Source organism: Syngnathus acus, chromosome 13 (genome assembly GCF_901709675.1).
Source record: "Syngnathus acus chromosome 13, fSynAcu1.2, whole genome shotgun sequence".
NCBI classification, from domain to species: domain Eukaryota; kingdom Metazoa; phylum Chordata; class Actinopteri; order Syngnathiformes; family Syngnathidae; genus Syngnathus; species Syngnathus acus.
Window position 1 is genome coordinate 13,106,573 of NC_051098.1, and position 13,247 is coordinate 13,119,819.

General features: G+C 46.7%; 1 protein-coding gene across 1 annotated transcript in view; it reads left to right on the forward strand.

Moving 5' to 3' along the window:
- nectin1b (nectin cell adhesion molecule 1b) overlaps positions 1 to 13,247 on the forward strand; it is a 110,586-nt gene that overhangs the window by 40,675 nt on the left and 56,664 nt on the right. Inside the window, 7 exon segments of the mRNA XM_037268323.1 lie at positions 747 to 872; positions 875 to 907; positions 910 to 945; positions 948 to 1,116; positions 2,819 to 3,117; positions 3,834 to 3,951; positions 6,872 to 7,023. Of these exon segments, the coding sequence (XP_037124218.1) occupies positions 747 to 872; positions 875 to 907; positions 910 to 945; positions 948 to 1,116; positions 2,819 to 3,117; positions 3,834 to 3,951; positions 6,872 to 7,023 (933 nt within the window).

Sequence of the window (13,247 nt, forward strand, 5' to 3'; positions counted from 1 at the left end):
TGTCGGCGACAAACGAGCTAGCTTGATTTTTCTCTCCGCGCATGCTCCCATTACATTTATTAAGAGCTTCCACATGGTTGATAATGGCCGCAGGCAGTTCGTGGGAGCGAGTCGGAGGTAATTAAAAGCGCAATAGCATTGGCGCTACACGAGGAAGAGGCAGTCGGTGGGAAACGACACGCCGGCGAGGCGACTTCGGCGTCAGCCGGTCGCCCTCGTTCATTAGCGATGCATTGCTTCTCGCGGGAAGCCTCCCTTCTCATCAGGAACGGCACCCACGGCGGACCCCGACGTCCCCCCCCCCTTCGGCTTTTAGCGCATTTTAAGCGGCTGTACTGCTATCTATGCACGTCCCTAAACAGCAGGCTTTGACTTTCAGCGCTAAATGGGCGTCCCAGCGTCAGGCTTTTGCTCATTTGCTTGTGCAGCAAGGCCTTTACAAACTTTTTTTTTTCTTTCTCCAAAGACCTTCTCATAATCTGTATGCCAATTAAACATCATCATGCAGAGGTAAATGCCAGGGGAATTAAAAACGTTGATACCTTTCAAGAAAAAATGTCATCATTAAGACATGACATTCATAGTTTTGAGTGAAAAAAACAAAAAAAGCTTTTTTGGGGGATTTCAATGTAGGTTTTATTAGCATTTTGAATTTGAATTTTATCTATGAAAGCAGATCGCAGTTTCTTGCCGTCACAGAACTTGGCTGCAATTCCTGACGAACGTTCTCATCTTTGCCTCCTCAGGTGCCCGCTCCCAGATGGTCCAGATGGACTCGAGCAAGTCGGGCTTCGTGGGCTCCCAGGTGGAGCTGCGCTGCATTTTCATCAACAGCAACCCACCGGTGAAGATCTCGCAGGTGACCTGGCAGAAGCTGCTCACGGCACCAAGCAGAACGTGGCCATCGCCAACCGGCCCTGGGCGTCTCCGTGCTGGCGCCCTTCAGGAGCGCGTCAGCTTCAAGCAGGCGGCCGTGCGCCACCGCACGCCCTCGCTGGAGGACACCACCATCGTCTTCTCCAACTTGCAGCTGTACGATGAGGCGGCGTACATCTGCGAGTACACCACCTTCCCGGCGGGCAACCGCGAGAACATGGTCAACCTCACCGTCTTGGTAAGATGGGATTTAGAATTATGGTTGCATTTAGAAGATATTTAACGTGTTTCTTCTTTCATAAAGAGAACAACTTGAATTTTGAGAATATTTACCAGTTGTCTTGAGGATGGCAGTGAGCTTCTTCCATAAACATTTTTTTTTCCATTGATCAAAAATGACAAGCTGCTGAAAGATCCTTTTAATATGGGTCAAAGGTTTTTCTGTCGAATTAGTCTTCTAAATGCTTGAATGTTTTTTTTTATTTTACGAGTCAGATAAAGCAAGGTCAAAGGTACATTTTCCTATTTAGTGAAGCGTTTAAAGAATGATCGCCGCGTTTTGAATTCGGCGCTTGTGTAGCTAAACTGCCTTTGAAGGCCTTGGGCAAGCAGCACTTTTTTTTTTTTCCCTCCGCTCTGAAGACTTTTTTTCTGAAGTGACTTTTTACAGTTTGCATAAACGCAACCTCTGTGTCAGCCGCCGCGCCTTCTGACGGTGACGCCGCCACGGGTCGAGTGCGATAATTGGGGTGAGGCGCTCCCTTTGAACGCCTCACCACCACAGCGTTGTTTTTTTGTTTTTTTTTGCAGGATCCGGGAAGAATCTACAGCACGCTTCTGTGTTATATTCTTGTTATAGCTTTGTTTAAACCATGTAACTTAATGACTTCCAATGGGCGCACGCTTTTCCTTGGTATCGATCCGTCTCTAGCTAGCTAGCTTACTAGCTCACTGGCTAGCTGTCTTGAAACTGTGTTGTTGGCTAGCTAATTTAACCTAGCTAACTAGTTCGAGCTGTCTCTAGCTAGCTAGCTAACTAGCTCACTGGCTAGCTGTCTTGGAACTAATGTGTCGTTGGCTATCTAGCTAACTAGGCTTATATATTTTTTTCCTTCCAAAAGATATTTGGGGTGTTACTTTGTTGCTTTTTTCATTTGATGTTAATAAAATCCAATGTCTTCTTCCAATCCGGTGAATCTCGGTAATCCAAATGTCGAGTTCATTTCTAATTGCTCCTTCTCCTTTGAATTTTAATTCAAGGTACTGCGATGTCCAGGAAATTCTCTGAAAGCGAAACATGCGATATTGTGAATGAGTTAAACTCGGCTGGAAAACTTTGATTAATCCACTTTTCAAGAAAATTACCGGTTAAGATGAAATGTTTTGGACCCCTTACTTCACTTGTGCTTGAATCATCTGGTTTTAGAAGAAAATACAAGAATTGATTCTCATCAAAGCCAATATGTGAGGCTTGATGCATTTTCCTTTGAAAGAAAGAAATACCCCAAGTGGCCCTTGTTCCCAAACAACTCTTAGATTCTCGTTTTAGATCCGAGAGCCCCTTTGCGCGCTTCTTTAGAGCGTGCTGAGCTCTTTCGCATCCGCAAGCGCCTACCCTCTTTGCGTTTACTTTAAGATCAAGCGTGCACTAAGTGGAGATTGCTAATTGGCACCTCACAAAGGATTTCCAATAAGCACATTGGGCTTCTCCATCTGCGAGACTTGTATTTTCACTTTGAGAACACTGCACAACTTTTCTTGATTAGCGCGTCTTTGCTTACTTAGCACGCCCCCCTGGGAGGTAACGCACGTCATGTACAAAGTTTTTTGTTTAATTAATTCAATTACCAAAGGTAGGGGTAAAACTACTTTTTATTTTTGGCATAATTAATAAAAATTAAGTTGGCCCTTGAAGAAATATTTTTGTCCCCGCCTCTGCAGCTCGCCCAATGACTCGCATGACCTTGACCACGCCCACCATCGTGGCCCGCTCGCAGCGCCGCAAGATGACGGTGGCCACGTGTGTGTCGGCCAACGGCAAGCCGCCCAGCGTCATCCGCTGGGACACCAGGCTGAAGGGCGAGGCCACCTTCCAGGAGATCCGCAACCAGAACGGCACGGTGACGGTGCGCAGCAACTACGTGATCGTGCCCGGCCGGGAGACGCACAAGCAGAAGCTGACATGCATCGTCACCTACCGCAACGAGAGGTTCACCGACAGCGTGGTGCTCAATGTGCAGTGTAAGCATCCGCTTATTTGCTTTTATTGTCCTTGGAGACATTTGGGCTATCAGAACAATTGATCTGTATCAATTTTAAATAGGGTTTGACCAATATTAATTTTTTGATGATGATTTAGCAGGAATACATTCTGGTCACCAATTAATCATTTTTTTGGGGAGGGTTTGGGACGGTGATAGATTTTTTTTTTTTTTTCAATTTTCTAGGATTTAAGGGGGGTAAAAATTATTTGTGGTTTTGGTCAGGACATTGAGATTTTGTTTGGATTTTGGACGAATATTTTTGGTTAGATTATTGAGGAGTAGATTACAGAAGTTTTGTTGGGTTTTGGGGAAGATTAGAGGCGACCAGAGCAGAAAAAATAATATTGTTTAGCGTTAAGCAGTATTAATCGTGCTATTTGAACAACAACAAAACACTTGGCAGCTTTAATTTTTGCTGCTCTCAGTAAACCAAGTCAAACATATTGTACAGTATATCACCAGCATGTAGCTCCAGGCAATGAATCAGTTGTTGTTGACAAATTATACGACCGTGCTGAGTGGAGACTGCCGTCTGAACTTCGGTATGAAGCCAAGCAGCGAGGACAGAACTCAACACGCTTGTTTTGAGTGGAAGCAAATTCCTGCCGTTTTTTTTTTTTTTTTTTTTTAAATCTGGAGGTTCCACAAAAGCATGTTTGTGTGACCCGGCTGCCTCTTGTACTCGCTCTGCAGATGAACCCGAGGTGAAGATCGAGGGCTTTGACGCCAACTGGTACCTGAACCGCCAGAATGTTCAGCTGACCTGCCGGGCGGATGCCAACCCGCCGGTCACCATCTACCAATGGAAACTGTGAGTCACACGTCACAAAAAACTCTACTTTTTTTATTATTATATTTTTTTATTATTATACATTTTTTATGTTATTCTATTTTAGGGTTTGTCTGTTTACTTCACCTTAGCTATTTTTCTTTTATCCGAATGACCTTTTTGCCTGGCTTTTTTTTTTTAATACTCAAAGGTTTTGTTTGTTTCTTTTTACCCTGTTTATTCATTTGTCGTTCTTAACATTTTCTTTTTAACCCAACCGTTTAAAGCTTCATGCAGAGTGATGCACAGCTCTATTTTCTTCCTTTATTTTATTTCTTGAGTTTTGCAAAGGTTTCTGCGCCGAGCAGACACGGCAGGCTAATGTATGACAAATTTGCACCCCCCCGCGGGTAATAAAGCATAATAAAAGCGCATAATGAAGTCAAGTTAACAGAATGAGTGGGCGCGCTCAGCTTGGTCTCCGTGTGGCGAAACATTTTTAAAATGGTGACAGCAGGGCCTCGTCGCATAGCAGTCGATGCGCGCTGTACACAGCACAACAATCAGCCCTCCTGATAAACAGCTAAAGAAGTCTTGACTGTCTCACAAATGGAAAAAAGAACGCTCCATTTCCAGTCAGGTGCAATTATGTCCATCAATAAAACGCGGAAGTGAAAGATTTGAATAACATTCCTGCATGGCGCATTGCAGTTATTCTGTAACGTTTCTTAGTATTCCACAAGCGACACATTTTACAAACACATTTCTTAAACCCATCTAAAGCATTTCGCAATCAAAATATTCCCCAAATTTCGTGCGTTTGACAGAAATTTCTGTATCATGCTCGACACTTTTTTTTTTTAGTAGTACAAACACGTCTAGGATATCTTCAGTGTCCTTGCCGTGCTACTTCTCTCTGGTCGCTTGTTTGTTTTGATGGCGATAAGAAGCCTGACCCGAGGCCGATCACAATGGCTCCATTGGAGCAATGATGCCAAAAACAAACAACAGTTCCAATCTCGGTCCTTGAATGGAAATTCGGAGACTGTTTCAAATTGTTCACGAGTTGACAATGTAATATTTCAATTTTTTTTTTTTTTTTTATACCCTTGTAGCTGCTAATATAATCAGAATTGATTCAATGCCAACATGCTAGAGTTCATATAGGAACAAACATTTCTAACGTTTCCCACGATTTCATCTTTTTGTATTCTCGCACCATAGCACAAAAACTGTTCCGTGGACACGAGACTTTTTTTTTTTTTTTTGTAAACGGCAGCGTCGAGCCCAAGTACACAGAGATAAATGCGGCAATTTATGCGCTAAATGCTTAGCGGCGGCGAGGTGAACGAATAAGTCACGCCAGCGGAGTAGACGTAGATTAATTGATCATCGTAGCCACGGCGCGAGCCTCCCTCCGGTTAGCGCTTTTATGTATGCGTGCATATATATCAAGCTAGATCTCAGCAAGAGAAGCTTGGATAAAGAACTCAAAGGACGATGCAGGGGAGGGGGGGTAAAATGCGGCAGAGAGGAGAGATGTGATCTAGTAAGACGAGGGCGCGGCGCTGACAGATCGGAGGGGACGGCCATTGCGGCCCTGAAAGCCAGACGCCAAATTTGTTGTGAAGGCTCCCCTGGGCTCGGCGCTGGAGGTCAGCGCAAGGCTGTGACGGAAGTGTCCGGAACAGGCTGGTCCAGGGCTTGCGCGCACACACACTTAGCACATAGCAGAGGTGTCAGTGCATCCACTGACATTCATGTCATTAGCGTGACATCATATTTCAGGTCCGTTGAATTGCTGTTAATGTTAACAAAGTCAAAACATTCACAAACAAAGTTAACCGCATTCAGTCTTAAAAAAAATCAAACAATAATTCTTCATGTTAACTACTGTCAATAGTAAAAGTGTCAAAATGCGCTTGCTCGTGTCAAAAATGTTAAACGGTCAGTACTAAAAATGTCAAAACAATAAAACACACGTTAACCATTATTTAGATGTTATTAACATTTTCAAACATGACACGAGGAAATGGACTCCTGTTAATACAGCGACCGTCAAAGCGCACTCGCCAGAGTCCGACACTCTCGTCCATTCGCGGTCAATGAAGCCAACGAAGGAAACGGGCGACTTGTTGTTGGAAGTCGATACGGCCGCAACCGACACGGCGGCCCCTCCTTCCCGTGTAAATGAATAAAGAGACTATCCGATGCATGACCTGATCAAGCGAGCGGAAGCATTGCCGTGGCGGCAAACACCTGAGGCCACTTCATTGACATGTTATCATTTGATCAGTTGGTCTTCCGGGGTGGGGGGAGTAAACCCCCCAAACACAAATGTTGACTTCATCTCCCACTTACATACCTGTTTAACGACCCCCCTCAGGCCGCAGCATACCTATTGGGATCTGGTTGCTCAGTCATTTAGTATGACAGATTACATTCAACATGCAACTCTGTCTAATATTGCGTAGACATGCACGCTACTCTTTCCCCATTTTCTGCCCTGCGAATGCTCTTTTTTTTTTTTTTTCCTGGTTTCTAATCTCCCGCAGGGCAGCTAGCTTACCTGATGAAATGCAGACAATAAGCCGGTTGTCAAAGTAAGCCCCGAAACACAACCTATAAGTCCCCTCATATACTGACGTCATTTTCAGTCTTCTGACATTTGTACAATTCATTTTATTTCAATATATGTGTCTTTGCTATTTGTATTTTGTTTTTTGTCATTGAAATGTCTTTTTTTTTTCCAGTTTTGACATTTTTACAATTCATTTTATTTCAGACAATTTTTTATTTGCTATATTGGATGTTTTTCCTCATATATATTTTCAGCTTTCAGTGTGCAATGTCCCTGTTGGGGCCTCCCTCGTAATTTAGAAAGATGGATGATGGTCGCGATCTGTGCGCGGTGCCGTATTTTCTGCTTTTCTCTCTAACGCTCTTTCCCTCCACCTTCCAGCTTGAACGGCTCACTGCCGAGCAACGTGGAGATCAAGAACAACAGCTTGTTCTTCAAGGGCCCCGTCACCTACGACTTGGCCGGCACGTACGTGTGCGACGCCACCAACGGCATCGGCACACGCACCGGCATCGTGGACGTCAACATCACCGGTAGGCGGCCGTTCCTCGGCGCTTTCTTGTTCTTTTGCCGTTCTCTGGCATGGCTTCATAACTGGCAAGAGCAAAAAGCTACTAACAAAGCTACAAGCCGTCTCCGATTCTATGTTTTGCTAACAGCTTGCTCATGAATGAGTGTGGTAGTGAGCGTGTAGCGACCCATGGGGTCGCTAAGCAATTGCTTAGCGCTGACAAATGAAAGAAGTTGTAAAAAATGCAAGTTGCTAGTGTTGGAAGGACTTAAGTGACTAAGCACCTGCCAAAAATCCGCAGTTGCTAAGCGCTAGCTGGCTAAGTGACAGGGTTTGCCAAAATGCTATCGCCGTGAGCTTTTTGTTGTTTTGAGATTTTCATTGGTTAGCGACAAAATTGGAGAAGCTAGCTTCACTTGGATGTAGCCAATGATACGTCGATGCTAATATCATAAAAGTGCGGGAATGAAGCAGTGTTGTGCAACTCTGAATAACGTTGGGGAAGTTGGTAGCGGGTTTATTGACGGATGATTCAGCAACATCGTGGTGGGCGAAGAAACATCTTACTTAAACGTATGGATTTTTTTGCGCTCTTTCCAGGCGGGGGTGGTGCTGTACCAACACTCTAGGCTTGTTAGTGACTCACATCCTGTCTCGGGAACAACTTGTCATACAGTGCCTTTACTTTTATTTGCTATTCTTTCTTGATAGGAGGGAGGGGGGGGTGTATTGTGTGATAATTCAGGTGTGAGAGGCGGCCGTTAGTCACCAGACAGGAAAGCGAGGAAGCAATCGGCTCATACGAAGGGCCCCTGAACGCCACACAATGCGATGCAAAGACAAAGAGGAAAAGCCACTGAAGTCATTTTCTCTATTTATTGTCAATGAGCACGCTTTGTTCTACTGCCGCCGTCTGTGTCTTTGTGTTGAGTGACTCTAGAGAGACGTTACTTCATTTATTCACATTCAGCTGCTGGATGTTTGCATACGCCGTTTCAATGCACACTTGGTTTTTCTGCCTGGTTGCGCAGCTCACTTAAAGTGGCCTAGTGCGAGTCGATAAAGCACGATCAAGGCGCAACCCATCTAGCTAGTCAACGAGTAAGGACAGACTTGACTTGTTCTTACTGGTGGCTGGTGAAGTAACAAACGTTTGTTTTCAAGTTTCTATATTGATCAACAAAAAATCTGTTTTGGACAAGTTCCCAAAGGTTCACAATCAGGCTTTTTTTTTTTTATACGAGCGGTGAAAGGTCACAGTCTAACCCAACATAGCTGCTGGGAGTTCCAACACGCCGGCCTGTCAAATTTCAGGGCAACAGATGACTGTCAAACACAGGGTTGGTTGCCGTTTGATGTGGCGAGGAATGCGGCGGCATGCCGGAACATGCCCACGCGCCTCGACATTGCAGGTGCTACGTGACGGGGAGATGAAACTGTTTCCTGGGCCGATTCAGGTCGAGACTTGTTTTCGTAATGTACAATGCCAATTCCTTGTTTATTATCTGGAGCGGCAAATACAAGACACGCTCTAAGCCAGAGGTTCTTAAACTCTTTACGTTCAAGAGAGTACATTTGCAAAGAGCCTCATAAGCCAGTTTAACCTAACGACCTAAATGCCAAAGTAATTATTTGTTTTTGGAATGCTTCATCTAAATATTGACATGACCTGTCTGCAAAACGATTAGCATTGTTTACAATACATAAAGCTTGTGTCTCAATTTTTCACCTCAGTTTCCAGGGGAATCCTTATTTGTCTCAGACAAGATTGTTTACGATCTCAAAGTTTGGGTTCCAAACAGCTATTTTTAAGCGTTTTGAATTAAAAGAGATGCGAAAGGTTTTTCTTTGGATGAAATGCGAATGTGTAGCAACATATTGTCGGGATAGAACGAGCGAGGACATGCTAAGTTGTGATTCGAAGACTCTCCGGGCAAGCTTAGCAGCGGCTTGTCGGCACCTAACCGTGTCATTGCCAACAGGTAGCATTATCCGGAGCGATTTGATTTTGAAGTCTCTAAAATGCTAACAGCTTGATTTCTGCTCACTCCAAGATTAACAGTGTGTCACAAAAGGGATTAACATTGCTAACATTATATATAACTAGCTGAGTGCTTAGCTACAAAGGACCTCTCGACTCTTCCAATAGCACTTTTTTGGTATTAGGTTCTGTTAAATTTTCAGGTCCATGTAATGCTAACATTTAGCGCCTTACTGATTGAGAAAAAGTGCTATAAAAGTATATCTTGTGATGAGAAGACTCCTGAACCAACTGGTAGCTAATATCGCGTACCTGCTAACAGGTAGCATTAGTCCGCAGCAATGTGATTTTGCGGTCTGGAAAATGTCAACAGATTGTTTCTTGCGGTCGAATAACTTCATTTTATGGTGTCGGCTTCCGGTCAATTCTTGTTTCTCGCCTTCCAGACAAGTTTGTTTACCTGCTCTTACATTTGATTTCCAAATGTTGCTTTAAAGGGCAGAAATGTAATCATTTCATATTTAGTCAATAACGCGTTCACGCCTTGGCCTTTTCCCGCCGGCTCCGAACTATACCCGAGACGCTGACAAAAAATATCAGACGTCCGGCGTCTATCAAAATGGGATGTTATCCGAATGCGCGGTCGCTGCGTGCGATGTGCATTATGCATGAGCGTGGACTGACACAGCAATACAAGTCTGCCAGGGAAAACATCCCTGCTTCCACTTTTCGCCAAGATAAAACGTCCGAGACAAGCTGTTGCGTATCCGAGGAAATCTGTTTTCGCCGCGCAGGGAAGCAACGCTGATGGAGCACTTAAGAGAGGCAAATTTTAATCAAGCTCTTCGCTCTTCGCCCCGCCGTTTGTCAGCGCTCAGCAGATAGCGGCGGCCAAGGAGCACCTTGTTTCAATTAGTTTTGGGGGGGAAGGCGTCGAACCGCAATGAGTCACGTGGGCACGGAGCGCTTCCTCCAAGGACACGCGTCGTTCGTTGCAATCTAATGAAGCACCTTCGTCTTTTAATCACTTCTCCCTTAAGATAAACCGAAGAAAAACAGGCCTGTTTTTTTTTCAAAACAAATAGCTTATTCCCATTTCGCTCACAACTCTACAGAAGGGAAGTCGACAAGATGGCGGCGCCCCTGTTGGCCGCGGCCGCTACGGGTCTCAGCATACGACGAGTATATTCACAAAATATGTCGCCTAGGACACTACAAACAACTCACAGTTTAGTTTATCCATCCAGTAGATTAGCGTATGATCGCCAGCGCCTGCTGGAGTTACGGTCATCGAGTGTTTTCGGACACGTAGCCACAACTACCCTAGTCTGTTTGCGTAGCCTCGGAGTGCTCAGGGCGCTAGCCCCAGGAGCTCACGACGCAGCGGGCTCGCCGGGCAGCACACGCCGGAGGAGGAGTAAGCGTAGGCGGTGTGACCGGCGGCGAAAGCGCGGCTGTCGAGGTGGGCTAACGGCTAAGCTGAGAGCTAACCCCTACAAACCGCCGCTTCCATCCATCTTCCTCTCCAACGTCCGCTCGCTGGATAATAAAATGGACCATCTAAAACTGGAACTCTCTTCAAAGAGGGAAGTTAGAAACTGCTGCGCTCTCATCCTGACGGAGACATGGCTGAACTCATCAATGCCGGACAACGCCGTTAGCCTGGAGGGGCTCGCTACATTCCGCGCCGACAGAACACAGCGAGCTAAGCGGTAATCCCGAGGAGGTGGGCTGTGTGTCTACATCAACAACAACTGGTGCAAAATGCTAGATCTGTCGCCAGCTTCTGCTCTTCGGACATCGAGCTTTTGACTGTGAACTGCAGACCCTTCTACCTGCCCAGGGAGTTTACTGTTGTTAGCATCACGGCTGTGTACGTGCCTCCTAGCGCTAACACTAAAGAGGCCATGAGGGTTCTCTACGGACAATCAGTGAGCTGCAATCCACGCACACAGAGGGGGTTTTCATCATTGCTGGGGACTTCAACCAGGCTAGCATGAAGACTATTCTCCCTCATTTTTACCAACACGTGGATTTTCCAACTCGGGGAGAGAACACTCTGGACTTGGTTTACACCAATATAAAGGATGCATTCAGAGCAGCCCCCCCGCCCCCACCTCGGCTCTTCAGACCACCTATCTGTTATGCTAACCCCTGCATACAGGCCCCTGCTGATCAGAGCAAAACCCACAGTGAAGCAGGTGAGGGTGTGGTCTGAGGGGCCATGGAGGCACTCCAGGACTGCTTGAGTGCTCTGACTGGGACATGTTCAAATCAGCAGCAACATATGACAATCAGATCAACATTGATGAGTACGCCATGACTGTGTCAGCCTACATCAACAAATGCTCCGAGGACGTCAGCACCACTAAGAACATCATCCACCGAGCCAACCCACGACCCTGGATGACTGAGGATGTAGTCATACGCTGCGAGCACGGAACTCAGCCTTCAAGTCTGGCGACAAGGAGGCACTGAGGACAGCGAGAGCCAACTTGAACCGTGCCATCAGGCTAGCGAAGCGAAGCCACAGTCGGAAAATTCAGGATTTTTCCACGACGCCAATAACACCGGGAGTATTTGGCAAGGCATACGGGCGATCACGGACTACAACTCACCCTCCCCCCCGGTGGGTGAGGTTGATGCTGACTTCCTAAATGGTCTAAATAACTTCTTTGGGCGTTTTGAGGCACTAAACAGCACTCCGGCAGTTAAAACTGTTCCCCACCAGGAAGAGGAGGTCCTCTGCCTTGACTCAGCCGACGTGTGGAAGACTCTGAGAAGAGTCAACCCACGTAAGGCCCCAGGCCCCGACAACATACCTGGGCGGGTGTTCAAGGAATGTGCAGGCCAGCTGGCTGGTGTCATCACAGACATTTTTAACATCTCGCTGGACCAAGCCAAAGTGCCAGTGTGCTTCAAGGCTGCCTCCATCATTCCGGTGCCGAAGAAACCTCAAATCACCTCATGGAATGACTACAGACCTGTGGCACTGACTCCCATCATGATGAAGTGCTTCGAAAGGCTGCTCAAAGATCACATCGTCTCCAGACTCCCCCCAACATTCGATCCGTTCCAGTTTGCCTACCGGCAGAACCGCTCCACTGAGGATGCCATCTCCTCCGTTCTTCACCTGAGCCTGGCTCACCTGGAGGAGAGGAACACCCACGTGCGGTTGCTGTTCCTGGACTTCAGCTCAGCGTTTAATACCATCATTCCACAACATCTGGTGGAAAAACTGGAACACCTGGGCTTCAGCACCCCCCTTCGGAACTGGCTGCTAGACTTCCTCACCAACAGACCTCAGTCAGTCCGGGTCGGACAGAACACCTCCGATGTCATCACCCTCAGCACAGGCTCCCCTCAGGGCTGCGTCCTGAGCCCCCTGCTGTTCACCCTGATGACACACGACTGCGCCCCCAGGTTCACCACCAATCACATCGTGAAGTTTGCAGACGACACAACGGTGGTGGGCCTCATCAGGGACAACAACGACCTGGACTACAGAGAGGAGGTGGAGCAGTTGGTGGGCTGGTGCAGAGAAAATAGCCTGATCCTGAATGTGGAGAAGACGAAGGAGATCATCGTCGACTTCAGGAAGAACCAGCCTCACCACGCTCCACTGATCATCAACAGCTCAGCTGTGGAGGTGGTCAGCAGCACTAAATTCCTGGGAGTCCACATCACAGACGACCTCACCTGGACTGTGAACACCACAACACTGGTCAAGAGGGCACAGAAGCGCTTGTACTTCCTGCGGAGGATGAGGAGAGCCCACCTGCCCCCACCCATCATGAGGACGTTCTACCGAAGCACCATAGAGAGCATTCTGACAAGCTGTCTCTCGGTGTGGTGTGGAGGTTGCAGCGCCTCCGATTGGAAGAACCTGAGGAGAGTGGTGAGGACAGCAGAGAGGATCATCGGGGCTCCTCTTCCCTCCATTCAGGACTTGTCATCCCAGCGCTGCGTGTCCCGAGCCCGAAATATTATCAGTGACCCATCACACCCCCACCATGGACTGTTCTCCCTGCTGCCCTCTGGGAAGAGGTTTCGCAGCATCCGCTGCAGGTCCACCAGGTTCTGCAATAGTTTTTTCCCTGCTGTCGTCAGACTGCTGAACATTCAAACGTAGCATTCCTCTGCACACTTGTAAATACTGTTTTTGTCTCCTGCACTGTTCACATACTTTATCACTGCTGCACTTTGTACTTTATAATTATCTTATCTCATATTTTTATATAGAATGTCACTTTTTTTAACCAGCC